Below are 23,957 nucleotides of genomic sequence, written 5' to 3'. Positions count from 1 at the left end.
GGATCTAATCAATGCCCTGCAGCGTAGGGTGGCTCACTTTTTCAACAATTTCCCGGCACACCCGATTTCTTGTGCTTATCTGAAAGAGCTCATTCTGCTGAGTATTTTGAGCACTCAACCACCCCTGGGAGATTTTCGGAAAGTATTTTTATCTGCCCTTGAAATTCAGGAAAACGCCTAAAATTTTCGAAATTTTCGATATTTTGGCCAAAAAACCTGGGGTTAACTGGCCATAACTTTTGTCACACTTCTGTCCGAAAAAAGATATGGGTATCATAATGACCAGCTTGATGAGCTCTTTCGAAAAATGTAATTTAGTACTAAGGTTCGGGTATGTGCCGAGAAATTACAGTACGAAAACTGTATTTTGAGAAAAAAATTCTGGAAAAAAATTTTGGGGAAAAAATTTTTTTTCGAATTTTTATTTTTTATATGTTGTATGGGTAGAAACATTCCACCTGACAAGGATAGAACGTAATCGGAAGACCTTCCCGAAAAGTGAGCCACCCTACTGCAGCGCTTGACAAGGTGATCCTTGCAAGCGGTCGGCCCTTTGTTAGATCTTTCTTGGGGACTCGAACGGCACGATCGTCTAGGCATCAGGCTGACTTGAGGTTCTGGGGGTGGACGGACAACTTGATGACCAACGTTGATCGTAAGACGATTCAAGCGTTCTTCTAGAAGAGCTTGCTCGCCTCTTCTTATAGCTTGCGTTCGACGGCGGCGACTGGACTCACGGTTCGCGTCGATCACATTGTTGTTATCATGACCACCGTGGAGTTTTCTAACGGGAGAAACAGTGCGCGAGACCGAAAAATCACTTCTGAAGCCAGAAGTTTGTGGGCTCGCCTCTTGGTTGCCTAAATGAACGATCAATACATGCAAATGAAGAAATATCTTACTATCGTCATCGTTAGAATTCGAGAGAGCACGACAAATTATGATCTTTTGAGAATACTGGCGGAAAAATTCTTCTTGGAACGTCTCCCAATCGCACTCGTCTGGCATATCCAACTGAACGCTATGCAGAAGATACTGAAGCGTTATTTTGCCGTTTTTGACTAAATTGGGCTTAGCAAGCAATATTGAAGATAATTGTAACGTACAGTATTCCTCAAGGGCTCCAGAGTCAATGAATTTTCGGACTTCGTGTTCTATTGAACGAGGATCGTCCATCATGCGCATCATAGTCCTGCTTCTGGCAATGCGTTGCAATTTGCTCATTAAGCGTATTTTACACCCAACAGGCAAATAGCAAGTCGATTCGGAAAACAAAAACAAGTCTGAACATGTTAGTTTTAATGCGAATATTGACTTTTATTGGAGTCGTGTTTAGTAGGAGACCGAAGAAAAGGGAATTTTCTTTTGCATGCGGTCGAATAAATAATCCGAAAGGTTTGAACAGGTGGAAACGACGATTTCGACTTCTGCTTGGAATCGAGCAACTAAATTATTCATCAGACGCCAATAAATGATCAAAAAGAACAACTTTCAAAGACTTACTAGGGTTAACGTGAACGAGCTTAGATGCCCTTGCCATCAGTAGGGGTCCAGTCGTACTCGGTGAAGTTGGACATGTAGGAGACGTCCTTCTCGTGCTCGGCGGGGTGCATTTTGGTGGGGATGTATCGGTACTTGCCATCGACGATGATGATGTTATCTTAACGATTTTGTCAGTTGGTGCGAACTCAAACACGAAGCGAACCCATCTGGAAGTGAGAGGCAGACATGTGGAACTTGGAGTAAAGGAAGTCAGCTCGAGCGAGTCGGTCAAAGGCCCAGAAGAAGAAAATGGCGCCGGCAGCGAGGAAAGCTTCACCAGAGAGCTTGGCAGAGCCCCAGTAGACCTTCTTTGGTGGGACTTGGTTGAACTTGTTCTACAAGCGCAGATTAGTAACTCCTTCTAAAGCGAATTACCTGGAAAGAGCCAGATCGGAAGTTTCTGACGGAGACGATCTGTCGAGCGAGAGTTCTGTTCAACATCTTCTGAACAAGCGAAATCAGTTTTGCGACGCTATTGAATTAACGGAGCGCACACAACATGTTTGAAGATTGCACAAATTCGAAATAATCTAAGAAAGTAAAGCTCGGTGTGAGACATTTTGGGAAGGAAAAGGTAGAAATAGTAGCGCCATTGTTCAATTCGTGTCATTTCGCCTTTATACTAGCATCTTGGTGCTCGGTTTGCGCGTCCACAAGCATAATCACTTCTTGCAGAGATCTGTTTGTCCAGTCGTTCGTGAAGTTGTCGAGGTAGCAGTCAAAGTCCTAGAAAAGGCCATGCGTGCGCAAAATAATAGAAGTTCTAACTTGAAGTTCGAGGCAGAAGTCGGCTTTATGCAGCTGAGCGACGGTCTTGAAAACGTTTTCGTTCTCAAAGCTGAGCTTGTTTGAAGAGTAAACCCACTTTCCAGACTAAATGCAAATCAATCAACACAGATTCTAGAAGTATCGATAAAATTTCGCACCTCTTTGACAAACGGTCTCAGGGCGAATTTGGAGTCTTCTTGCCAAATGTTGTGAAGAAGGAAGGCGTCCTTGAATTGCTCACGGAGCTTGTCGCCGACCTTCTCCGCGTACTGCGATGGCGTGGCGCTCTTGACGATTTCGGGCGACTCGTAGTAGCCAGCGATGGCCAGGTTGTTCCGCTCGCAGTAGTCTTCTACCGTTCTCATCGCTACTTGGAACATTGGCTTCAGCGAAATACCCTGACAATTCAGATCACAACTGCGCAACAAAAGTTATACTCACCTGGTGGAAAAGAGGAATACACTCGGATATATAAGTTTCTTTCTCGATGTCGCAGTCCATCAGTAAAACACCATTTACAGCTAAATATTCAATTCACAAGTATAAAAGCAAAAGTAACTCAAGAATCTTATTTAAGTAATATTATATAACCCAAATAACTATTTCCTGACTAGTGAAAAATTACGAAATATTCTGACTTGTATTATATTATCTTGAAAAATTAGAAACGATGAATTTCAGTTAATTTTTTCAAGAAAACTCACGTAGATGAGGGTATTTATACGAGTGAAGCATCATTTTTGTGAGAGCCAAACTTGAGACCGTAATTTCTCTCATATCGTTTGAATAAGCACTCCTGAGTTATTGAATAATACCGACGAGGACGAAATAAAGCAGAATCCGTGCTCTTTTAAAATCACGAATTCGCAAAATTACTCAGCGGCGATAAATGCGTAGGTGCGGCGCTTGCGCAAGGCAACAAGACTCGATGGCTTCACAGGATGTTAATTGATTTCTGCTTCCAGCTACTACGAATGTCTAAATGCGCAACAGCTCCTTCTTCGTATCTGAACAGTCAACTCATCCAGAAAAATTTTACAATCCTTCACTACAGAATGCGTTAAAAGATATTAAGTGAAAACCGTTTGACACTACCGAATCGGCCGAACAAATATTTACTAAAAACCTAATTCTAATTCTAACAAATCATCATAGCTAGAAATCCAATAACACTAATGCGCAGTAAGTTTATCTTCAATCATGCTCTGACTAACTGTTGCTTGTGGCCAAAAGAAATAACAACTACCGGTAGAAGATCTAGATACACTCATTGCGTTCTATCCGTCAAAAGTTAAATATTGTTTTCAGATAATTTCAAAAAAATTTTTGCGGGTCCGGAAATCATAAAAAATCTGAAAGTGCAGTTTTCTTCAGCTCGTCGAGACGAGTCGAATGATGGGTCAAACTTTTGATGACTCCAATGATTAACCGGTTAGCCGGCAATTTCCCGGAAAATACATTTCCGGTCGCCGTTTTTGTTCTAGAAATGCTAGAATGACAAAAAAAAGCGGAAAACTGGTCCTTGAAGTTAGTTCTTCTGTGGGTGAAAAAATGAGAATCATATCTCTAACCATAAGATGCTTATCACCAAAATTCTATTTTCTTATGAAAATGGGACCGAAAATTAGGAAGGTGCAGCAACAACGAAATACATACAAAATTTAGAATTTTTATCGTTAAAAAAAGTTTCGCTATATATTCGACCAATATCTTTTCGCCCACAGTAGAACTGATCATAAGGATCAGTTTCCGGGTTCATTCATCATCCTAGCATTTCTAGAACAAAAACGGCGACCGGAAACGTATTTTCCGGTAACCAGCCGGTTAACCGGTCAATCCTTGGAGTTATCAAGAGTTTGACCCACCATTCGACTCGTCTCAACAAGCTGAAGAAAACTGCACTTTCAGAATTTTTACGATTTTCAGACCCGCAAAAATTTTTTTGAAATCATCTTCATTTATTTGAATTTTTCTTTCGAATTTCAGAAAAAAGTTAAAAGCAGAAGGGGAAAGCTGTGCTCTGAAAAGTTGAGGGGTTGGAAAGTTCTTGAGATAGGGCAAGGTAGATCAGTATTTACAGTTGTCGTGTTTGTGCGTTGATCATTTTCTTCTGTTCCAGGAAGGTGTTCGTGTTTAAATATTGTACATCAGCGGATTCATCCACTCGTGAGGTCGAGATAGTCGTCTTCGACGCCAGAATCAATCATCATCTTCTCTGTGTCCTCCACTAGCGTCCTAAATAATAAAATTAAAAACAAGTTAAAACTAATTGAATACCTGAAATGAGGTCTTTTTTGTGGATTTTGATGCCAGCAGTCAAGCATTAATTGGTACAGTTCAGCGGAAGCGTGGTGTGGCTTCTCCAGGCGCTTGCCCTTTAAATTGCGAGGAGTTTGACGGTTTGGCCGAGGATAATGAGAGCTTACCTTTTGCAAGAAAGCTAAAATCTCGTCAGTGTCTAGGGCGCAGTAAGGGGTCTCGCCGAATGTGAAGATCTCCCAAAGAACGACTCCATACGACCAAACATCGCTTGCTTGAGTGTACACCTTCTTCTCGTATGTCTCGAGTGACATCCACCGCCAGGGCATCATCAGATTGTTTCGCTTTGGCTCTTCCGAGGCTGTCGTCAATCTAGATTTCCAGCCAGTAGTATCAAGTTATTTAAAATAGACTAACCGGTAATAATTCTCATCTGTAATGTCCCGTCTGGCCAGGCCAAAATCGGATATCTTCATGGTAAAATTAGCAGTGACTAGAATATTCCGCGCGGCGAGATCGCGATGGATGAAACTCTGCTGTTCCGAGAGGTACTTCATGCCGAGCGCGATTTGCCGGGAAGCGGATATCAGATCCATCTGAATTTAACAGTGACGCCTCTGACTACTGCTCAAGCCTAACCTTGGTAAGGTCACGTTCAAAATTAGTCTCTAGATCAACCCTGGGACGATCCTCGAGCAGCTTGCCCGGTTCGATCTTTTTCTCTCTGAGATAGTCTCTCAGGTTGCCATTTTCGCAGTATTCCATTACGAGCCAGTACGGCGCGTGAGTGCAACAAATACCGATGAGCCTCACCAGATTGTCGTGATTACCGTACTGCTGCATCGAAACGAACTCGCTAATCAAATCGTCTTGTAGCTTGGTTTTCGTTTCCGAGTTATGTTCCGCTTTGAGCGTCTTGACAGCAACAGGGAAAACTTTTTGGTCGTCTTCGAGCATTTCCGCTTTGTAGACAATTCCGAAGTGGCCAGTGCCAAGTAGCGGGCCAAGAGTGATTTTAATGCGCTCTAATTTCAAATGCTCCGGCACATGATGAAAAATGTTCGAGCTCATCGTGCCAGTACTGTAAGGCTGGTAAGGTTGGGGAATTCGGAAATTGGGCCCGAAGAAACCATCAGTCCGACCGTCTGGCATCGGCAGCATAGGATTTATTTCTACGGCGCCGGTATTCCACAGTTCACCGTCTTTGTAGTGATAGCTTTTCAACCCTTAAATGCGATGATCAATATGCTCGACTATAACGGCCGTACCTTGTTTGTGACGTCTCAAAATAGAACTGACGACAAAGCAGATAAGAAAGACGCCGAAAACAGCAGCTGCAACTCCGAGAACGATTTCGGATAGCTGCGACTTTTCCACGATGACGATATAGGTCTTCTCCGTGTTTCCATGGTAATTCGTAACGATGCACTTGTAACGCGTCCCGTTCAGAGCAAGTGATACACTCGGGAGAGTCCATTTTTCCTCGTAGACAGCGTCCGCGCCAGTCACTAAAAATAAGATCAGCTAACGTTAATCACAAAAGCAACTTACAATGCTTGTCAATAGGATTTGTCTCTTCGATTGGCGGTTGATATCTGTCCCAAGAAGGCATTTTTCCTTCTTCTTTGACAGGATGTTGAACAAGCCATTGATAGTTGACGACGCTGTCTGAAAACGCCTGACACACAACACGATGATCGGCTCCTTCTTCGATTCTAAGAACTTCATGCCGGCCATCCTTGATTTTTGGCAGAGATTGGGGCTGATCCACACCGTTTACCTAAAAATAATCTCGATGAAAATTATTCTCATGAAGGCTCTAACCTGGAACGTTTTTCCAATGATAACTTTTGAGGAGCCGTCGGCGCATGCCTCCGCGTACATGCATGTATAAAACCCGTTGAGGCTCTCTTGAATCGGCTGAAATTTGATGCGTTGTCCATTCTTGGAAAAAGAGATGAGATCGTCACGCCTCGAGTTTTTTATACGCGTTGTTTTTCGCTCTGTCGGCAATGGGTAAAGCTGGCTGCCGAATTTTCTCTGGAAGTTATCGAACGCAGCAGTGCTCATTTCTTTGCTGCCATTAAGATTTTTGTTAAGACTTTCGAGGGTTACATCGTCCGAAGTTATTCTATCCTCGAGGAGCTGGAACCATAGAATAGCGTTTTCACTGTCAGTTTTGGTATCGATCTTGCATTTTAGTGAAAACTCGTTACCAGTGGGTTCCAAATAAAGAGACTTTTCCATTTGCTAGAAGATATAATAGCGGACGATTAATTTGTTCTGAGTTACTTTTGCCGATTTCCACTCGAGATCGCGGCATGAGTTCTCTTGGCTCACACATTCTGTCTGGAAAATAGCGAAAAGGACGAATTGACAAACCGATTTCATATTGACATCGACATCATCTGAAAATATAATCGAGTTAGTTTCAAGTACTCGTTCATCTCAGTGGTGGCAGTTCGGGAAAACTGGACTCCTCTTCTTCGTAATAGGCGTCTTCTTCGTCGAGGGTTCCATGACTATCGAACAAGCGTCCGACTTGGGTGTCTGGCTCGACTCGCTGAATCACTGATATTCTCCTACAGAAATGTTACTTCCGCTCCAACTCAGTCTAGCAAAGTGCGAACAGTGATCACCTTGACTTGTTAATTTTTTCGCCATTGAAAAAGCTTTTGCTGTTGTTTAAAATTTCATGAGTGAAGTCGAAGCGCGCCTCGTCAGCCATACAATAGAGTGAGTATCTTGGGACTATTTTTCATTTTCGTTTGAATTCAAAATCGCCTGTTTACCGAGAATGTCCACGAAATCGTCGGGGTTGTTGACTCGTCGAAAGCGCAAAATTGAGTCTGAGAGGAGAGAAATGGTAGCCAGGCCACGTCCGACGAATTTTACGGAATCAACATGAGGGAGAATCTCACCGCTTCCCGCTAAATCAAGGCAGTGCGTCTGTGGCTTGATTTGGTCACTTTCGTCGAAACATATTTTTGTGACCTTGTTGAGGATAAAGCTGGCTCTCTGAAAGGAAGAAAAGTGAAACGCTGTACCCATTCCTTTTTCATAATCTCTTGAAGTGAGCTATCTTCAAAAGGGCACTGGAAACGGAGCTCGACGGCCCTGTCAAGAGGAACTCCTTTGTTTTTTGTGCAGTTGTAAAAACAAGGGTAGACTAGTACTTGAGAAGTTAAGCTGTATCTGTGCCCTGGATTGACAAACAAAATGCTATTTGGTCACCCGTGAGAAGCCGGAAGTTGAATGTGTCCAGTGCCCTGTCCAGCTAGATTTCTGAATTTCGCGGTACTCGTGGATAGCGTTATCAAAATGCGAGTCGTTATATGGCAAATGCCTATGAACAAAAATGTGATTTAAAATTTATAATCGCAAGAGTGGAAGTGAATTTTCAAAAGCAAAAAAATATATTTTCACTTCCCTAGAATAAAACATGTCTTAAAGATAAGTTCTTTCAGAGAAAGAAGAATGAAACGATTTATCTAACATTTGTAAGGATGATGATTTCTCTGCGAGATCATCTTTTGTTTCTTTTGTGAGTCTCTCTTTTGCCTCTCTTAAAATCGTGTTTACTCTCGCTATTGACCAATATCGGCCGTAAAAGTTGTAACAGCGCTCGAGTTGGTTTGTCTCTGACGAGTCTGGCCCCGCGGAAGTGGACCGCTGCGTTTACCTAATTTGTGGCTCGATCTCTTGCAGAAAGAGTTCCTCAACGGCAGGTTCGATGAAGTTGGGCCACAGTCGGCAATGCTTCTGGATTGTTTCTTTTGTCATTGGGTCGCATCCGGAATAAAAACCGGATGTGGTGCGACAGGAGGCGAATTTTACGACAAAACGATTGAGTCGTAACATATGCTTCAAGCAGCGATCTGACAGTTTCAGAAGGCGTTTTCTACCCCTAAACATATGCCACTCTGACGGAGAATGAGATCGTTCGCAGAACAATAGTGTCAAGTTCATTATTCAGATGATTCAGACAGGAAAAAGATTTCATAAGCCAAATCCGGGAGGAGCATCAGTTTGCTTTCGATGCACTTGAATCGCTGGAGATACCCACTGTCCGCATGAGCACTAAATCACAAATCTTTAAGCAATCACAAGAACTACCAATTTTTGAGGATAAACTAAAAAATCAGACGCGGAAATGAAATCTTCCGTAGTCGTTCATCAATAGGAAGATGCCAAGGGGCAGAGCGACGATTACTTCATTCTAGATCATTACGGACGATTGACCTTTCGACTAACCAGGTTTTTGACTACAAAAAGTCATGATCATCCTAAGTAAGCGCAATCCGACTGATTGCAAAGGGAGAGTACTGTCCGAAGCGGGTAGAATCGACTGGCAACATGTCATTTTTGCGTAAACGGTTGAAAGGGAGGGGCCCGAAGCCGCGAGACGTAGCGCAACGCTGTTACGTAATATTTCGGTAACCCTTCTTGAAAGCCAGAATTCGCTCTCCTTCAATCATTTCCAATACGACCCTACTCATAGAAACACCTTCTTTCTCAGATGAAGCTTATCCCTGCCCTCGGTGAGTCCTCCCTTTTTCAAGCTTGAAACAACGAAATACACTGAAGAAGAAGACGACCACTGTCAACAAGAGATCCTTTGAGCTAATATCGATGGTCGGGACGGTCCTTGAACTAATTTATTTGGATTAAATATAGCTTTCCATGAATTGGTGCTTGGACTCTTTTGACCATTCGAGCAACCGACCGCGAAATCAGAGATAAAGAAGCCGATTGAAAAGAGATTCCGTTTTTGAAATTCAATTCTGAATTAACAATTCAGCATCGATCGCAATGGCCTACAACGTCAATATCTATGGAGATGATCTTACCATTTGCTCGACAGATCCTATGACTGGATGGACAAGAGACGGAACCTGTAAACTTTACCAGGGAGATTATGGAACACACACGACCTGCTCAATTGTGACAACAGAGTTTTTGGAATTCTCTAAGTCAAAGGGAAACAACCTCATGGACCCAACGTAAGTAATCTTCGTTAACGACAAAGCTCTTAATTCAAGTGTCAAGACATTCCGATTGATCGGAATATCGTTTCTTCTAAGGTCTTTAGAATATCTAGATATTAATTTTAGATCGTGGGGATTCCCTGGTTTGAAAGAGGGTGACCGCTGGTGCCTCTGCGCTTTTCGATGGAATCAGGCGTACGAAGCCTATAGAAAAGGAGAAATCTCTATCAACGGCGTGCCCAAACTTCTCGGCACGGCAACACATGAGAAAACTGCCGAACTCGTTACCGGTGGAATGGACACAATTCAGCAATTCATTTATCAACAAGACTGACTAGATCTCCTTCCAAACTCCACAAAAGACGAACTCTGACAAAAAGCAAACTACGAACCCCTTAACTTCATGTATTCTCTAAACTAAAAACTCTAGCCCAATTTCTGTAAAACGATCGTGTATGCTGATTTAAATAAAACGATCTACTTTCACTAAATTGCTATCATTTCAAAGGGAGTATGTCTTCATATTACTCAGAAGTAAGCTTTACCTGCGAACCGGACCAATCGAAGTGTCCAACCTTCTGAGAGCATTTCGGACAGGTTAACAGGCCATTCAATTTCCCACGAATAAGATCTTCCATCCACTCCATCGGCTCAAGAAAGACAGACGAACAAATGTTCTTTTGTTCCCTATCCTTCATTCTTCTTCTTTTCTTATCCAAGAAGTCCTTTTTCCCCGCGTATCCATTCCCGTGTGGAATTATAGCCGCGGGCAGAAAAAGCGCGCGTCTACATTTCTTGCACTTGAAAGCAGCGGGATCCCGCTCGCTTGGAGTACGTTTAACCAGTTCTTCGAAATTACCGGGACGATCTTCGTGAGGTGCTCCCAACAACATTGACTCTTGAAACATGCTCATCTTGTACTGTTTGAATCCAGGATTGTTTGTGTCTAATTTTCCTCCCATTTCTTGCCATAGTTCAAGTTGAGCGAGAAATCCTTCGTTTGGATTCGGAGATCCACCTTTTTGAACAATCAACGCGATTCCCTCTTTAGACAGCTGAGAAATACTGAATGTGCATCTTGGATAGTTGGAACATAGAGAATCTCTATTAGAGATTACAGGCAAAACAAATAATTTTTCTCAACAATTCCTTCTACAGTCGAGACGATTCCCTCTCCGATCAAAAACGCAATCACAGCAGTGACAGATCTTGATGAACCTGCCTGACAATGCACTAGCACAGAGTTCTCTTCACCATCTTCGGCTTCGTTTTCTTTTATTTGTCTCTTGATGAAGTCGATCATCCGCGGAAACTCGGTTAGAAGGTCTGTCACCGGCGAATCTTCAACTTTGTAAACGAGTTTTTTCTCTCCGAAACGAGACAAGTCGAGTGGAAGATTGTAGAGACTGAGAACGGAAGTGCAGTCGCTCCTCTCCAGATCTCTCAAGTCTCCGAGAAAGACACCATCACATATTTCCATTCTTAACAAAGGAAGGGTTCAATAAGTGCGACTGGGGTAGTGTTTTAGTGAATGCCCCAGTGCTCTTCAAAGGCAGCCGTCAATCTAGCAGCGCAGAGTGCAGCACTAAGAGGATAATGCGATATCGAAACTTCCTTCTCACAATAATCTACGTCCACCTTGCCGTGAGCCATGGCGCCGATTACTAAAAATTAGTTTCAATCATTTCGAACATGCTTCATTTCTCTCTTACCGACGCAGTGAGGCATGTCGCCAGCTTCCGCCGCGAGCTGAGCAGGACGAATGATTCCGCTCGTCGTGTACGTGAAGAGAGTTTTCTTGCAGCCTGCAGGAAGATGATCTGTGACTGGATTCTTTATCACCTTCATCAGCTTGATTGGGCCACCGTCCGCTCTCACGCTCAACTTTTCAAGGAGCGTCACCATCAATCCACAAAAACGGTCGAAAGTTCGTGGAATACGCGTCTAAAATCCAGCTAGAGTCTCGTTCTGAGAAAAGGACATAGATTATGTGACATAGTTTTCTAGAATCGTTTTCGCTAACTTACAGCCGGGTTGATTTCGATCAATACATTCTTGCAGGTTTTGATGTAAACTTGAAGTAGGTTCGCTCTGTTCAACGGCGAGTCCATCAGATTCAACAATGTCTGATGCGTGATATCAGGCCTGGCCGAACCAATATCCCGTCCGTGCTTTTTCAGTATGTTTCTGTGCGTGTCTGCGTTCAACAATTCAACTTTCTTCCCATTCTTCACTAAAAATATGGATAGACAAAAATGATCGATTTCTAGAGCATCAGATCCTTTGAAAATGTTGTGGGTCTCCGTTGGCCTCAGCAGAATTCAGACTTCGTTATCAACTTGTACAATATTGTTAAAATAAAGACGGTAAATTGCAAAATTACATTTTCAGATTGAACTCGGTTTTACGGAAAATGAACTACGGTGACGAGAACGCTCAAATTCCCGCTGCCCCAAATAGCAGCCCAGTGAAAGGATTCAACTCCGGTCTGAACGCGGGCTTAAGTGGGGCCGCTCTCTTCACCATGACAAATTTGATTGCTCGAGTTCAGCAGGAAAAGAACAATTCAGGTAAAAGATTACTCGTCTTAATTAATTTCTAAATATTTTTCTTAGAAATGCTTGATGGCTTAAACCAAATTTCCTTCGAGAACAAGGAAGAGAAAGAACAAACCTCGCGAGAGGATAAAACTGCCAAACGTGAGCGTAATCTGTAACTCTCCCAACAAATCATATTTATTGAAATGTATTTATTGTGAATAAATATGCAAAAAACAACTTACCAAGTTCAAGATTTGCGTTCTCGAGCACAACAATGAGACGCTTTTCTGACTTTTTCTCTGTATTTGTTTTGAGTATCGTGATTCCCCGCTCGGCTTGCAGTTCTTTCTCGAAGCTTTCGTCGATGTCGACCTTTCGTCGGATTCCAGAGCCCATATTTAGCTCTTCGCCTTCTTTGTCTTCGTTCTTGCGCTTTCTGTTGGTATCCATTCTAGTAGTTGAATAGTAGTGAATATCGGATTAATATGAAGACTCATTGAAAAGTGTTTCGTTTTGAAAATGAAACATGAAGTTTGCGAGCTGCACGAAAATGCCTTTCCAGCTCATACGATAATGAAATAGGCTTAAAATAACGAGAACAAAAACTGGTTGAAGGTAGAAACAGCATTGAAGATTATTCTTGAGAGAAGTAGGTCTGTGCACGGTGAAATCAGAAGTAGATAAAACCAGAATTATGAACAGGATGATACAGTTTATGAACAAACTTTCAACAAATATACATATTCATGCATACAAACAATGAGATCCTAAATCAAAGAAATGGATTTGTCGGATCCCCTGAAGAAAAGGGATTTGAAGAAAACATGCATGAAGGGGCGATAGGCTGGTTAGGCATCGAGTACTGGACAGACGATTGCCTCTTCGGGTTGAGAAAGGGGTTCGCAGAGCTAGGAGCAGCGCCGAAGATCTGCTGCCCAACCGACACTTGCTTTTGGAGCTTTGCTCGGCGAGCGTTCATCGCCTCTGCTTTTACGGAAGCGTCGAGGTCAGCTAGGGCAGAGTAGCGATCAGCACTGCTTGTAGCTGGCGAAGAGCTCTGATTATGATACATTAAAGTTTGTTGGACATGTGGGGACGCGAAAACGTTTTGGGGATGAAAATGTTGAATTTCTTGACTACTTAAAGTCTGGTTTTGAGTAGTGAGAGATGTTGTCTGGGGATCAAGAAATGGATTTCTTTGCGCTGGTGAAGAATACATTTGATTTTGAACGGGCTGCGTAGAATGAGGAGTCATGGTGTTTGCTGAGAAAGACTGTTGGGAGAAGATCACTGGTGTTGGTAAAGATGGTGCTGCTTTCGACGCTCTAAAGTCGTCACCACTCGAAAAAGACATGGACTGGAATGGCTCGACCAGACTGTTGGAACAGTTAGCTGATGGCTTGTTGCTCTCCTTAATTCATATGTTACTCTCATTGTAACAGAAAATGACAGACCTTATCATTGATCGTTTGCCAGTTAACAGAATCGAAGTCGGCGAAGAAATCATCATTTGAGAAGCCAGAGTCTCCTCCAAGAGAAGCCGAATACAAATCATTCCGATTCAATTGAATTTCACTGTCCGCATCGCGACTTAAAATAGGCATAAGAACTATCGAGATCAAGTAATCGATTACCTGTATGTACTGTATGTTCCAGAGTTGGACCGAGAAGCATTCTTTGGCCTCTGTTTCTCCTCAACCTTTTCACTACAAAAAAAAGTACGATCATTTTAGTGTAGGAACAAACGTTTTTGGAGTGCGTTTGAACGCGTCATCAAACCAACATTTTCGCTCATATTTATCTTCTAAATAAGTTCTGTATAAAGGTGAATCTTTGGACACTTTCTTCCCACATCGCTGATCGTATTTACCCATCCACTTCCCTTCTACGTTTTCATTGCCATATTGTTCCATGAATTCGACTTCTTGGAGAGTAAACTACAAAATTTAACATAACTAGATTTTTTTGGTAATTTTACCTTGGAAAGACCGACTGATTTGATCCGATGAGGCGGGTTAAGTCCGCGAAGAATGCCCGAACATGTCGTACACACAAATGATCCAATTGTGCAGTTTACATACGTAGGGCCAAGTTGTTCACACTAAAGGACCATAAATGAGGGATTCGCAAGAATACCCGGCAAAAAATATGGGTCGGCTGGGCTAATGGTGTGTGATGCATTCCGATTCCCTATTATCCGACTGGGCCGAACAACCCATTCACTCCTGGGGACCACCTCAGTTCACTCTGACACCGCTGAAGTCAAAAGAAAGGTCAATCCCCAAGTGGTGTTCCGAAACCAAAAACCCGCCCGTATTGATACACATAATCATTTGCGTTGGCGACTGCCTGGGCGTTCAATTTGTACGTACGTCAGCACAAGTTCTATTCTCCGGCCTCTTCGACAATATCCTCACTCTTTCTGTCAAAGTAACACTTCCCATTCTATAACAGAATATATCTACTGAAGGTACTACGTATTCAGGAAGAAATGCGTATAAGAATAAGACTAGGAACCAGGAAAAATAGATAAAGCACAGTTTTCTACGAAGTTTGGAGAGATTTTATAATTTAGCCTACAGAAAAAAGCGCAGTATTTTAGTTAACTTTGATCAGCACAGATAGGATGAAATAAATAAAAGAGTGTTACTCTCAACTTGCGCTTTCTTCCAGTCCGAGGTCGCCGAGTTCTGCATCGATATCGCCGAGGTCTTCGCCGAATAGGTCTTCATCGACCTCAACAGCGGGAGGCGCCTTAAACATTCATAATGATGATTTCAAAAAACTTTTTGTGGGGCCGGAAATCGTAAAAAAACTGCAAGTGCAGTTTTCTTCAGCTCGTCAAGACGAGTCGAATGATGGGTCTAACTCCTGATAACTCTAAGGATTTACCGGTTTACCGGCTGGTTACCGGAAAATACGTTGTCAGCGGCCGTTTTTGTTCTAGAAGTGATAGACTAATGTTTGACACCGGAAATTGTTCCTTATAGTCAGTTCTCCTGCAGCCTAAAAGATGAAGATTGTATCAATTCTCTGAAGAGAGTTATCACTAAAAACAGTAATTTTTACTAAAATTTTGTTGTTGCTGCACGTTCCTAATTTCTAGTCCCATTTTCGCCAAAAATAGTATTTTAGTGATAACTCTCTTCAGAGATTTGATACAATCTTCATCTTTTAGGCTGCAGGAGAACTGACTATAAGGAACAATTTCCGGTGTCAAACATTAGTCTATCACTTCTAGAACAAAAACGGCCGCTGACAACGTATTTTCCGGTAACCAGCCGGTAAACCGGTAAATCCTTAGAGTTATCAGGAGTTAGACCCATCATTCGATTCGTCTTGAAGAGCTGAAGAAAACTGCACTTGCAGTTTTTTTACGATTTCCGGCCGCACAAAAAGTTTTTTGAAATCATCAATCGATCAATAGAAATATTATTTTTGCGGACACACGCATTCACATATTTTTCTCGACTTACAGGCTCTGCGGGTTTCTCTGCCGGCGTTGTCGTTTCGCTTGTTCCTTCTTGAACTACTACAACCTTATTGGCACTGTCGCCGCCCCAGCAATACCGGTTCTCCGCTGACGTCGGAACAGCCCCTTTCGATCTGAGGAGCGTTTCCGAAGCGCCAAGTTCAAAGGTATTGGCTCCGACTTCGAACACTTTTTCCTCGGGATCGTCTTCCTATCGCATTTTTAATAAAAGACAAAGAACTTCAAATAGCAACCTCTTTCTCGAACTCGATGTCTTCAGCTTCATCATCGTCGCCGCCCATGTTAGCATTGAAGGTGAACAATTCTCGGCCTTAAGATTTTCTTTTTCACTAAAAGTTCAAGAATATTACCAGTAAGTCCAGTAGTCTGTCCACTCTTGGCCTTTCCTTTCTTCTTTTTGTTCTCCTTCTCCAATGCCTTCTTTTTCTCTTCCTTCTTCTTCTTTTTCCAGACAGAGAAAGTCTCCCAGGTGATCTTCGTGCCAGGACCGAGAGCTGCTCTTTCTCTCTCAATCTAGATCACAAAATCAGCTTCCTGGTCCGCATTGATGTTTTATAAACATTGTTTATTGAATAGTGTTTGTATATAGCCGGAATATTTTTTGATTACCAAATCTTCAAGTGAGATCTGATTTTCTTTTTCGGCGTCTTTCATCTTCTTTAGATCCTTTTTGAGAACGTAACCTTCTGGGAGACAATGTCGGTATTTACATTTATCGCCGTTAGGACAGTCCCAAAACCAACCATATCTGGAAGAAAACTAGCGAACGGAACACATATCAGTGAGCTTACTTGTTGTCTTCGACAGCTTGCAAGAAATGATTGCAGATCTTGTCCGTCGTCGTCGCGGCGTTCTTATTAGATTTGCCGTGTTTCTTCTCGATCGCCGCGCGCAGTTCTTCTTCGGTCCATCCTTCCATCGTTTTGTTCTTCTCTTCATCTCGTCGATCGACGTGCAGATCAGCTTTCTTTGCCTTCTCCTTTGGATCGACTTTGCCTTTTTGGTCATCATCGTAGCACCTCCCTTCTTGGCGGGGATAGCCTTTCCGAACAGTTTCTCAAGCTCCAAAAGTTCTGCCTCCTTTGCTTTCTTCCTTTCTTGAGCTATCAGGGGTTTACTTTCAGAAGCCTTGGTCGAAAATATATAAATAAAGGGAAGATGTGCCATTCCCTACAAAAGTTGAAACCCCTTTCCTTTCTTTCTTTCCTGATCCTGAGCCCATGAGTTCACCTTTCCGCCCGTTTTGACCTGCTTCTCGACTTGATCAATGAATTTTTGCTGTTTGGCTCCCTTTTTATTTTTCAAACCAAAGGTCTTATCCTCGATAAGTTTCTCCTTCTTTTTCGCCTCGGTCTTTTTACTCGCTCCTCCTCCCTTTTTCGGTGGCATGATTGGAGTTTTCTTAAAACAACACATGCATTTAGGAGTAATCGAGAATCTTGTTTGATTTAGCGAACATAATTTATATTTCGTGATTGACCTGCAAGAAAGAGAAAATAGAAATCATGAGAGGTAGGAACAATATATTTAAACAAATTCGACATTATTTTTTCGGATTGAATGTTTTTGACAATATGCGATGAAGAGGGGTTTTCGTCAAACAAAGAGTATATTCATAAATATTCTTGAGCGAGTTTTGAATAGGGAATGAGAGAGAGAAATGGAGAGTCAATTAGTTTGGGCACAATGAGAGGGGAACGTTTCGGATTAGAATTTGGAACCGGATGAGCAATAGTCGGATGAGGGGATCTTTCGGAGGGACGTTTAGGGATCTTTCAGTTGCAAATTCAAAGCGATTTATGAGCAACTGTAACCTTCTGGGCAGAGATGGAAGGAAACATAACAACCATTCTTCCTTGGTCGTGCTTCCTTTCCCTCACACAAACTGGTCAAGAAAGAAACGAATGAGTGAACTTTACATTAGTTGCATAAACTTAATTCTAGTGTCGTTGCTCTTTGCAAGTAGAGTTCTTCTTTTTCTGTACAAAATATTTGCAAGTGTTTTTGTAAATTGGATTGAACTGGAATTTTACTGGCGAGCGGTACTTCATCAGTCGTTGTTGTTTTTGTTTGGCAGCTTCAAGAAAACGATGCGTACTGAAAACGGTATTAGCATTGGAAAAGCGAAGTGGACTATTAATCACGGCAAAATTTTGGGAACAACAAGTTTGCCTCGTCATTATCCACAAGAGTGCAAAAAAACAAGCGCATATCAAGAAGATAGATTATCGTGCAAGAATTGATTCGAGCAATAACTTCCATAACGTATTGTTTACCATAATTGATGAGACGTGTTTTATGGGTCCATTAATATTTGAAGGAATTAGTCTGGGCACCCGTCGGCGTGAGCGGGCTCATCGGATCCCTCGGTGTGCCCAATTCAACGTAAGTCTTTTCAGAGTCAATGCGCTTAAATTTTCGTTTTTGGATTCGTTTAGTTATTTTTTGATTATGTTTTAGTACGTTTTTTAGTATTTGGATCTTTTACCAAAATGAATAAAAATTCAGACAGCCGTTTCGCTGCTTCTTATAGAACTCGATGGAAAAAAGCCTTCAATGACGAACGAGTCCGTGCTCAAGAGCAGGCTACGTTTGTTCTCATTTTTAAAATTATTGCCAGCGCCACTTTTAATCTACAAAATAGAATCACCAGAAAACCGTACGGATGAGCTGCTACTTACATTAGGCGGACGATCGAGAATGAGATCGTCACTCGAATGGCAGAGATAGCTGGGCAGAGTTAGATGCCCATCTTGACGTGCCTAAACATTTAAATTTAATGCCCGTTGCTTCACTCGCGAAACTACCGGAGGATAAGAAGGCTGTTGGAAGTGAGAAGGTCGATTGAGCGGCAGAAATTCGTCCCCTCCTTTGTCGTAGCCACTAGAAATAATTGTTGAAAGAAAAGTTTGCTGATTCATTCTCGATTGTAATTGAAGTCTACCTTTCACCGTAGTCATTGTGCGGGTCGTAGTTGCGCCAGGCGCAAGGTGCAATGAGCAGCGCCGTAACGATGAATAACGAGACGAGAAAGGAGGAAGCGAGGATAGCCCACCAGCCGACGATGAATGGCGTGCGTGAGTCCGTGCAAATCGCTTCTGAAAAAACATTGACTGGTTTATTCTTTCGCTTTTTGGCTTTACCAGTTATTTTGGCGTACTCGCTTTCGACCATTTCGCAATTTAGCATCGTTTTCACCGATTCGCCAAAGTCGATGATAAGTTTTACTCCATTCCTGACAAAAAAAACATAGAGCGGGCCCAATTTATACTGTAATTACCGTAATTCTGTCAGAGTCGTGTCGGTATTAATATTCGGATGGTTGGAAAGACCCGAGTGAATTGTTTGCAAGTTCTCTAGGGCACTATTGAGCGTGTCTAGCTGCTCGTCGCTTTCACAGTCTAGTTTAAGTCAATATGACTTGTTAAAGGGATGAGTAAATTACCGGGCATTTTGACGATAGAATCCTTGGATTCTTTTGGATTTCTGCAGTAATCAGAAACGGCCACGGCGACGGGCAGTTGCACAGTAAGCGAGAGATAGCAGAGCACCATTGCAAAGAAGGAAACACATGTGACGCCAATGAGCATATTCTAAAAGCGCGTGTTTCGATTATGGATGGGAGAATAAAGTACTCGCCTTGGATTTGAGACATACGCCAGTCTTGGACAAAATCGCTACAAGGGCAAACAAGGAAAATAATCCCACTGATGTCCAGAGCGTGATTGTCGTCACGGTCTTTGTCGTCTCGAGCGCATTTGTTGAGAGGAAATTTTCAATCCTAAAAATGGTCATGTGAATCACTCGAAAATAGAATTATGTGTTGATCAGAATTGAAAGCGCACTTACATGAGAGTGTCCTTATTCAGCTGAGCTTCCAAGGCATCGACGGCACTTCGAAAGTCGTCGTTTTTGGCCGAGATGGAATCGATCTCCTCGCTCTTCGCCTCTAGCTGACTGTTAATGCTGGCGATGGTCTTTGGAATAAGATTCGTGTCCTTCATTTCTGGAATGAACTTTTCGGCCGACTTGTTGATGTTCTCGATCGATGGAAAGCAAATCATGATGACACCGCTTAGCGCAAAGAAAGACGCGATAAGGAGAATAACTTCTAAAGAAAGGTTGAGCTGGAGTCAAATACAAAAACATCTTTTACGCTGTTAAAATTTGAAAAGGAAACGCGAGTTTAGGCTACTTACGGCTTATGGTATAGAAGGAAGCGCTCCAATTACAACAGGATTTTTTCTCGTTTCCTTCGCGCGAGGTAGTAAAGTCTACACAGCAGTAGAAGATCATCAACACGACCATGACGAAGATGAGATAAATAAATGGCAAAACGGCCAAGAAAATCATCGACTCCTGGTATTGGGGCAGATCTGGCTGGAAGGGCTGAGGTAGCGGCAGCGATTCCATATTGAACGTGATGTGCTTTTTGTTCGGATCAAAATTTGAAAGAACCTTTCTTCGGAAAGTGCTCTATCGATTGCTTCTCAAAAGAACAATTTATTCCAAGGGGCACGCCTTTTCATTATTAATTCATATCACTGGCCAGTTAAGTGGACGCCGAAGGAAGTTGTGACGGGTAAAATAACTTCAATTGGCAAGGTGCCAGTCCTCTGCGCTTTGAAAAATACTAAACTTGCGTTTAGTATAAATACCCAATTTAAATTTACGAGGACTATGAGTAGTTGCGTTGAAGATAATTTCATCTTTTTAGATAGAAGAATTCCGAGACAAAAACGGAGAATTACTCCAGTAGCGCATATGTCGCTGCGGAAATAAAAATTTACACGGGCAGCTGGCGTGAAATCTGGCCTCGGTAATTTCATGACCTTGGACCCCCTGTCTAGCTCCCTGTGCGGGGAACAATAAAATGAAATGAGAGTGCAAAATTTGACGATTCAATCATCTTTTCTTTTCGAAGTCGAAAAACGGTCGATTTTTGATTCCTATTCAAATATTTTATTTTGTTTTGGGATCCTTGCCGGAATGCTGGAGCCAAAATTTGCCAACCATTGCGCTATTGGGGCGAAATCAACCATTTTCTCGTGATATTTCCGTTTTCTTTCAAAGTTCTTTCTTCATAGCTGGATCAGTCTCTGTTAGTTTTTATATCTTTCTTCTTGCGCTTTCAAGTCTTCACCTTCTGATTTCTTCGGAGTACCGATTTCTAGCGCTCTTTCTGTCTAAAAACGAAAAATTGGAGAAAAGCCGCCGAGTATTTTTTTTGCCGCGCGTTTTGCGCCAAAAACCGATTTTGGGATGAGCCCGCAGCGCCACCACTATGAATGGTCAATTGAGTCACCCGGCAGCAATTGAGTCAACTGGAAAAATTTGCCCGTGGGGGCAACGATTCGTCAAACCCAGGATACTATAATGGGCTCAGCCATCGATCAACATCGCGTAAAAAATAACCCACTTGTTCAAACTTGGACTCCATCAAAATTAAGCTCTTGGAAGTTGAACAATCCGGTGACAAGCAACTGACAACCCATGTCATGCATAACTAATCAAAATGTATAAGATGACAGAACATACAAAAATATCATAAATGGAAATTGTTTGTAAATTGAGAATATATTTGAAGAGCAAAAAAAATAGACATTTTTCATTTAGAATCCGATTTAACGATCGTGCTAATCATCCGCTGATTATTTTTTACTAATGCCACATATTCGCGAAATTATGTGACCGCATGGGAATGATTTCAGGCAAAAACAAAGCTAGCGGTATTAATTTGCGGAATGCTCGACTAGTCATACTGCGAGATTTATCATATTCAAGCCACTAATGAAAACTCTTAAAAAGAATTCAAAAAAGACCCTAAATTAAAATTGATTTTTCCATTTTAACATTTGAGTTCCCAAATGAACAAATCAATAGTCTTCTTTTTTGTGCTCTAAATGTTGTAAAGACTGAGAGTCCTTTCACGCTCATAATTCTCTTTGCTCGTTTTGTTTTGATAAGACAAGCAATAAAAAAGGGGCACGCGAGTAGCTTCGAAATTGTCAAATCTGACAAAGAAATCGGACGATTGACTCGACGCTCTTCACGCTCTGACAGTAGCAACCATTGTGTAAAGCAAGACAAGTTCTGTCTCTAACAGACAATGACTCAAATCTTATTAAAAAATAAGAAAGAAATGAAAAGAACACTTGAGGCGACGGTTTGAAATCAAAGAGGAGAATGCTATGTTTCTCGGTTCAGGTGGAGGAAGTCTTCTCTAGCAAGTGTAAATTAACCTGGAGGGGAAATAGCTACGCGCCGTGTTAGGGTAAACACGCCGGCCAGGTCTTATTTGCGGTTGATTCGCATTCTTTTACGAACGACCCCATTCGCGATAATTTACGTCTTCAGAAATCCACCAAAAACTTAATCATTTCTCATCATCTTTGGAAAATAAATCAACAGTGATGAGTGTCGCAAATAGATATAATCATAAAATCATACCTGACCTCAATTGTTGTCGTGATTAGGGTCAACGGGTGAAATTGTGCTCGTTTGAGATGCCTTTCCGGGTCAATGAAAATACCATTTATCGGGCTCATGCTTCAACCCACGGGGCGCATAATTCTCAAGCTGTGAATCGTTAAGAATCCCCCTTCTCAGAAAATCGAAGAATCTTCTTTCCAAGGTTAAAATTTTCAATTCAGAAAAAAAATTTTGCTCTTTTCGTTTTAATTTCCGAATAATAGAAGCAACCAGTCAAGCTAAAGCCGAAAATAAGCCGAGAAGGAGTGAATTATTCTTGGAGGCGGGTTCAAAACGAGCACCTCTCGTCAAAGAGCTCTTGGAAATTCGTTTGAAGCCGCGTTTGGAGTAAATATGAGAAGCAACGCAACAAATGAAGCGAAACAAAAAGTTTATTTGCAATAAGAAATGTGCAAGCTACATGATGATGTCATCGCAAACAGGACAGGTTGCAAATTATCAACAGAAAGCTTCAAAATTTTTCAACGACGGGTGAACAGTTCACCCTCTACCCTGATAACACAATCAATCCAAAGCGTGAAAAAAGATACAGAAGTTATGAGTCAATGATAAAGGCGCACCAGGACGCCGAGATCGCTTATCACCAGTTGATGAGGTGGTACACTTGCGAATTAGGGAGAAAATTTTCACACTTACAAGGACAAGCAAAATGTAATTCAAAGTTTAGTTGAAACATCAGTTGAGACTTTCTTGAAGAAAAAATAGAGTACAATCCTCCGATTTTCATAGATTCGGCGCGTTGCACACTTTCTTCATATTGCAAAACCTTTTAAAACATATAAAAAGCTACAATAGTAATCATTCTGTAGAGATGCATAAGTATCCGCCACAGACTGATTCCGATTGAACGTATATTTTATATAAAAAATATATATTTTGGATGTTTAATTTGAATATTTCGAAAGTAGGGCTTGAGAAAAATTCTTTGATGGAACGAAAACGTTAATTATTAATAATATAAAGCGGATAAAGCATTTTTCAGGAATAGAGCGATATTGGTGTTTTCGAGTCATTTTTCAGTTCAAAATTTTTCATACTGGCACGAGAGGTCTATTCTTTCTTCTCTTCCGCATCGGGCTTCGCTTCTTTCCCTCAAATGTGAAGTAAGAGTTAAACTAGTGTCGTGCTTACCTTCACCTTCTGGGGCTGAAGGCTCAGCCTCCGCTGGCGTGGCCGCCAGGATTTTCGCCTCAGCAGCTTCTGCTCGTTTAGTTAGTTCCTCTACTTGAGCCTTGAGCTGCTCGATTTCGCTTTTCATGTTTTCAACCTCAGCCGCATCAGGTTCACCTCAAATTTAAGTAAGTCCCAAGTAGAAATCAAGGAGGACTCACCTCCACAGAGAAGCTTTTTCATGTAGGCAACGGCATCCTGTGGTTTGTCTGGCTCTTCGTAGAGCGTGACGAGGAATTTGGTGAGTTCGTCTAGAATTCCTGCGCTGTCTAATAAATGGCATTAATCATTAACTTGATAAAATATTTTTTTTAGACTTACCGAGGTATTTTCGGTATTCCTCGCGCTTGACCTCGGGTTTCTTTGTCTCCGGCATTTTGGAAAGATCTGAAAATAGAAAAGTTGAAAAGAAAAGTATTGAATTTGCATCTGCTTGATTTAGAAAGAAAGGCAGTTACTAAAACAGCATTTAGTAAAGTTAAACTTGAATGAGAATGGATGATTGCAGTAAGGTCCGTCGCGGCCAAAAGAAAGAATAGTAAAATATAACTGTAGTGAGTGTACGAATCGAGCTTTTCTCGAGTCGCATCATTAGATGATCCCTCCGTTGATCGCTCCACCAGTGTAACCGGACTCTCCGCTTTCGCTAGAAACTGGATTAATGATGATTTCTAAGAGCTAGAGTCACCTTTGAGATCGCTGCCT

At 41.9% G+C, this 23,957-nt stretch overlaps 10 protein-coding genes across 11 annotated transcripts in view; 1 reads left to right on the top strand and 9 right to left on the bottom strand.

The window, feature by feature from the left end:
• Window positions 1-1,292: 1,292 nt before the first annotated feature.
• On the bottom strand, window positions 1,293-2,066 carry LOC145706809 (uncharacterized). The gene is made up of 4 exons (XM_081784256.1): window positions 1,918-2,066; window positions 1,706-1,877; window positions 1,504-1,660; window positions 1,293-1,445 (listed from the first exon to the last, which is right to left on the bottom strand). Exons 1-3 carry the CDS (start codon window positions 1,981-1,983, stop codon window positions 1,524-1,526), a joined length of 375 nt encoding a protein of 124 aa, XP_081640382.1. The 5' UTR covers window positions 1,984-2,066; the 3' UTR covers window positions 1,293-1,445; window positions 1,504-1,523.
• Window positions 2,018-3,329, bottom strand: LOC145706799 (ER membrane protein complex subunit 8-like). Its single transcript, XM_081784246.1, has 5 exons — window positions 3,015-3,329; window positions 2,752-2,831; window positions 2,469-2,708; window positions 2,311-2,415; window positions 2,018-2,268 (listed from the first exon to the last, which is right to left on the bottom strand). The coding sequence occupies exons 1-5, from the start codon at window positions 3,085-3,087 to the stop codon at window positions 2,149-2,151; spliced, it is 618 nt and encodes a 205-aa protein (XP_081640372.1). The 5' UTR covers window positions 3,088-3,329; the 3' UTR covers window positions 2,018-2,148.
• Window positions 3,330-3,606: 277 nt separating this feature from the next.
• LOC145706783 (fibroblast growth factor receptor 2-like) lies at window positions 3,607-7,012 on the bottom strand. 2 transcript variants are annotated; one of them, XM_081784226.1, is made up of 9 exons: window positions 6,862-7,012; window positions 6,394-6,819; window positions 6,121-6,349; window positions 5,838-6,077; window positions 5,209-5,795; window positions 4,987-5,165; window positions 4,737-4,941; window positions 4,588-4,685; window positions 3,607-4,545 (listed from the first exon to the last, which is right to left on the bottom strand). In XM_081784226.1, the coding sequence occupies exons 1-9, from the start codon at window positions 6,958-6,960 to the stop codon at window positions 4,467-4,469; spliced, it is 2,142 nt and encodes a 713-aa protein (XP_081640352.1). In that variant the 5' UTR covers window positions 6,961-7,012; the 3' UTR covers window positions 3,607-4,466. The 2 variants fall into 2 exon arrangements, with proteins under 2 accessions (XP_081640352.1, XP_081640353.1); XM_081784227.1 differs by having other exon boundaries at window positions 3,607-4,537.
• Window positions 7,013-8,352, bottom strand: LOC145708959 (RNA demethylase ALKBH7, mitochondrial-like). The gene is made up of 5 exons (XM_081786653.1): window positions 8,252-8,352; window positions 7,804-7,915; window positions 7,362-7,587; window positions 7,209-7,320; window positions 7,013-7,151 (listed from the first exon to the last, which is right to left on the bottom strand). Exons 1-5 carry the CDS (start codon window positions 8,350-8,352, stop codon window positions 7,013-7,015), a joined length of 690 nt encoding a protein of 229 aa, XP_081642779.1.
• Window positions 8,353-8,518: 166 nt separating this feature from the next.
• LOC145706814 (dual specificity protein phosphatase 12-like) lies at window positions 8,519-11,059 on the bottom strand. The gene is made up of 3 exons (XM_081784260.1): window positions 10,714-11,059; window positions 10,103-10,612; window positions 8,519-8,649 (listed from the first exon to the last, which is right to left on the bottom strand). Exons 1-3 carry the CDS (start codon window positions 11,035-11,037, stop codon window positions 8,569-8,571), a joined length of 915 nt encoding a protein of 304 aa, XP_081640386.1. The 5' UTR covers window positions 11,038-11,059; the 3' UTR covers window positions 8,519-8,568.
• On the top strand, window positions 8,923-10,039 carry LOC145706807 (uncharacterized). The gene is made up of 3 exons (XM_081784254.1): window positions 8,923-9,110; window positions 9,371-9,572; window positions 9,684-10,039. The coding sequence occupies exons 1-3, from the start codon at window positions 9,089-9,091 to the stop codon at window positions 9,889-9,891; spliced, it is 432 nt and encodes a 143-aa protein (XP_081640380.1). The 5' UTR covers window positions 8,923-9,088; the 3' UTR covers window positions 9,892-10,039.
• A 22-nt stretch (window positions 11,060-11,081) lies between the features above and the next one.
• LOC145708958 (ribosomal RNA small subunit methyltransferase NEP1-like) lies at window positions 11,082-12,547 on the bottom strand. The gene is made up of 4 exons (XM_081786652.1): window positions 12,340-12,547; window positions 11,585-11,790; window positions 11,270-11,501; window positions 11,082-11,221 (listed from the first exon to the last, which is right to left on the bottom strand). Exons 1-4 carry the CDS (start codon window positions 12,545-12,547, stop codon window positions 11,082-11,084), a joined length of 786 nt encoding a protein of 261 aa, XP_081642778.1.
• A 30-nt stretch (window positions 12,548-12,577) lies between these two features.
• LOC145706790 (uncharacterized) lies at window positions 12,578-14,551 on the bottom strand. The gene is made up of 6 exons (XM_081784235.1): window positions 14,470-14,551; window positions 14,076-14,198; window positions 13,844-14,034; window positions 13,732-13,803; window positions 13,552-13,687; window positions 12,578-13,508 (listed from the first exon to the last, which is right to left on the bottom strand). Exons 1-6 carry the CDS (start codon window positions 14,539-14,541, stop codon window positions 12,870-12,872), a joined length of 1,233 nt encoding a protein of 410 aa, XP_081640361.1. The 5' UTR covers window positions 14,542-14,551; the 3' UTR covers window positions 12,578-12,869.
• A 20-nt stretch (window positions 14,552-14,571) lies between these two features.
• Window positions 14,572-16,979, bottom strand: LOC145708957 (zinc finger CCCH domain-containing protein 15 homolog). The gene is made up of 8 exons (XM_081786651.1): window positions 16,821-16,979; window positions 16,709-16,760; window positions 16,382-16,646; window positions 16,200-16,338; window positions 15,941-16,103; window positions 15,824-15,900; window positions 15,574-15,780; window positions 14,572-14,851 (listed from the first exon to the last, which is right to left on the bottom strand). Exons 1-8 carry the CDS (start codon window positions 16,977-16,979, stop codon window positions 14,750-14,752), a joined length of 1,164 nt encoding a protein of 387 aa, XP_081642777.1. The 3' UTR covers window positions 14,572-14,749.
• Window positions 16,980-17,096: 117 nt separating this feature from the next.
• Window positions 17,097-23,957, bottom strand: part of LOC145706789 (uncharacterized) — a 33,447-nt gene continuing 26,586 nt past the window's right edge. The window contains exons 2-12 of the mRNA XM_081784234.1: window positions 19,790-19,949; window positions 19,440-19,701; window positions 19,230-19,371; window positions 19,036-19,183; window positions 18,871-18,991; window positions 18,734-18,825; window positions 18,535-18,688; window positions 18,398-18,473; window positions 18,272-18,352; window positions 17,867-17,999; window positions 17,097-17,687 (exon numbers count right to left, since the gene is read on the bottom strand). Coding sequence (XP_081640360.1) covers window positions 17,898-17,999; window positions 18,272-18,352; window positions 18,398-18,473; window positions 18,535-18,688; window positions 18,734-18,825; window positions 18,871-18,991; window positions 19,036-19,183; window positions 19,230-19,371; window positions 19,440-19,701; window positions 19,790-19,943 — 1,332 coding nt within the window. The 5' untranslated portion in view covers window positions 19,944-19,949 and the 3' untranslated portion in view covers window positions 17,097-17,687; window positions 17,867-17,897. The remainder of the gene's footprint in view (window positions 17,688-17,866; window positions 18,000-18,271; window positions 18,353-18,397; window positions 18,474-18,534; window positions 18,689-18,733; window positions 18,826-18,870; window positions 18,992-19,035; window positions 19,184-19,229; window positions 19,372-19,439; window positions 19,702-19,789; window positions 19,950-23,957) is intronic.

This window comes from Oikopleura dioica, chromosome XSR (genome assembly GCF_907165135.1).
Source record: "Oikopleura dioica chromosome XSR, OKI2018_I68_1.0, whole genome shotgun sequence".
NCBI lineage: Eukaryota > Metazoa > Chordata > Appendicularia > Copelata > Oikopleuridae > Oikopleura > Oikopleura dioica.
The sequence above is the reverse complement of the archived record's forward strand: the minus strand, read 5'-3'. Positions and strand labels throughout refer to the sequence as shown.

Bases quoted from the DNA above. Each gene is read 5' to 3' on its own strand.
- LOC145706809 (XM_081784256.1), bottom strand. From the start codon at position 1,983: ATGTTGAACAGAACTCTCGCTCGACAGATCGTCTCCGTCAGAAACTTC. The intron at 1,878-1,917 runs GTAATTCGCTTT...CTGCGCTTGTAG, and splicing joins TCCGATCTGGCTCTTTCCAG to AACAAGTTCAACCAAGTCCC. The intron at 1,661-1,705 runs GTTCGCTTCGTG...AAAATCGTTAAG, and splicing joins TGCCTCTCACTTCCAGATGG to ATAACATCATCATCGTCGAT.
- LOC145706814 (XM_081784260.1), bottom strand. From the start codon at position 11,037: ATGGAAATATGTGATGGTGTCTTTCTCGGAGACTTGAGAGATCTGGAG. The intron at 10,613-10,713 runs GTAGAAGGAATT...AGTATTTCTCAG, and splicing joins GAGAGGGAATCGTCTCGACT to CTGTCTAAAGAGGGAATCGC. The intron at 8,650-10,102 runs GTAAAGCTTACT...TTTGTGATTTAG, and splicing joins TCGATTGGTCCGGTTCGCAG to TGCTCATGCGGACAGTGGGT.
- LOC145706807 (XM_081784254.1), top strand. From the start codon at position 9,089: ATGAAGCTTATCCCTGCCCTCG. The intron at 9,111-9,370 runs GTGAGTCCTCCC...TTAACAATTCAG, and splicing joins GAAGCTTATCCCTGCCCTCG to CATCGATCGCAATGGCCTAC. The intron at 9,573-9,683 runs GTAAGTAATCTT...TATTAATTTTAG, and splicing joins AACAACCTCATGGACCCAAC to ATCGTGGGGATTCCCTGGTT.
- LOC145708959 (XM_081786653.1), bottom strand. From the start codon at position 8,352: ATGACAAAAGAAACAATCCAGAAGCATTGCCGACTGTGGCCCAACTTC. The intron at 7,916-8,251 runs GTAAACGCAGCG...TTTTGTTCATAG, and splicing joins GAGATCGAGCCACAAATTAG to GCATTTGCCATATAACGACT. The intron at 7,588-7,803 runs GTGACCAAATAG...TCTTCCTTTCAG, and splicing joins CAACTTCCGGCTTCTCACGG to AGAGCCAGCTTTATCCTCAA.
- LOC145706783 (XM_081784226.1), bottom strand. From the start codon at position 6,960: ATGAAATCGGTTTGTCAATTCGTCCTTTTCGCTATTTTCCAGACAGAA. The intron at 6,820-6,861 runs GTAACTCAGAAC...TATATCTTCTAG, and splicing joins TCGAGTGGAAATCGGCAAAA to CAAATGGAAAAGTCTCTTTA. The intron at 4,942-4,986 runs GTTAGTCTATTT...CTGGAAATCTAG, and splicing joins ACAGATGAGAATTATTACCG to ATTGACGACAGCCTCGGAAG.
- LOC145706790 (XM_081784235.1), bottom strand. From the start codon at position 14,541: ATGGGAAGTGTTACTTTGACAGAAAGAGTGAGGATATTGTCGAAGAGG. The intron at 13,804-13,843 runs GTTTGTTCCTAC...TTTTTTTTGTAG, and splicing joins TTCAAACGCACTCCAAAAAC to TGAAAAGGTTGAGGAGAAAC. The intron at 13,509-13,551 runs GTCTGTCATTTT...ATATGAATTAAG, and splicing joins GGCAAACGATCAATGATAAG to GAGAGCAACAAGCCATCAGC.
- LOC145708957 (XM_081786651.1), bottom strand. From the start codon at position 16,979: ATGCCACCGAAAAAGGGAGGAGGAGCGAGTAAAAAGACCGAGGCGAAA. The intron at 16,104-16,199 runs GTAATCAAAAAA...TTTGTGATCTAG, and splicing joins AGATCTCACTTGAAGATTTG to ATTGAGAGAGAAAGAGCAGC. The intron at 15,901-15,940 runs GTAATATTCTTG...GAAAATCTTAAG, and splicing joins ACAGACTACTGGACTTACTG to GCCGAGAATTGTTCACCTTC.
- LOC145708958 (XM_081786652.1), bottom strand. From the start codon at position 12,547: ATGGATACCAACAGAAAGCGCAAGAACGAAGACAAAGAAGGCGAAGAG. The intron at 11,502-11,584 runs GTAAGTTAGCGA...GCTGGATTTTAG, and splicing joins TGATCGAAATCAACCCGGCT to ACGCGTATTCCACGAACTTT. The intron at 11,222-11,269 runs GTAAGAGAGAAA...ACTAATTTTTAG, and splicing joins CGACATGCCTCACTGCGTCG to TAATCGGCGCCATGGCTCAC.
- LOC145706799 (XM_081784246.1), bottom strand. From the start codon at position 3,087: ATGAGAGAAATTACGGTCTCAAGTTTGGCTCTCACAAAAATGATGCTT. The intron at 2,709-2,751 runs GTGAGTATAACT...CTGAATTGTCAG, and splicing joins GTATTCCTCTTTTCCACCAG to GGTATTTCGCTGAAGCCAAT. The intron at 2,416-2,468 runs GTGCGAAATTTT...ATTTGCATTTAG, and splicing joins TGAGACCGTTTGTCAAAGAG to TCTGGAAAGTGGGTTTACTC.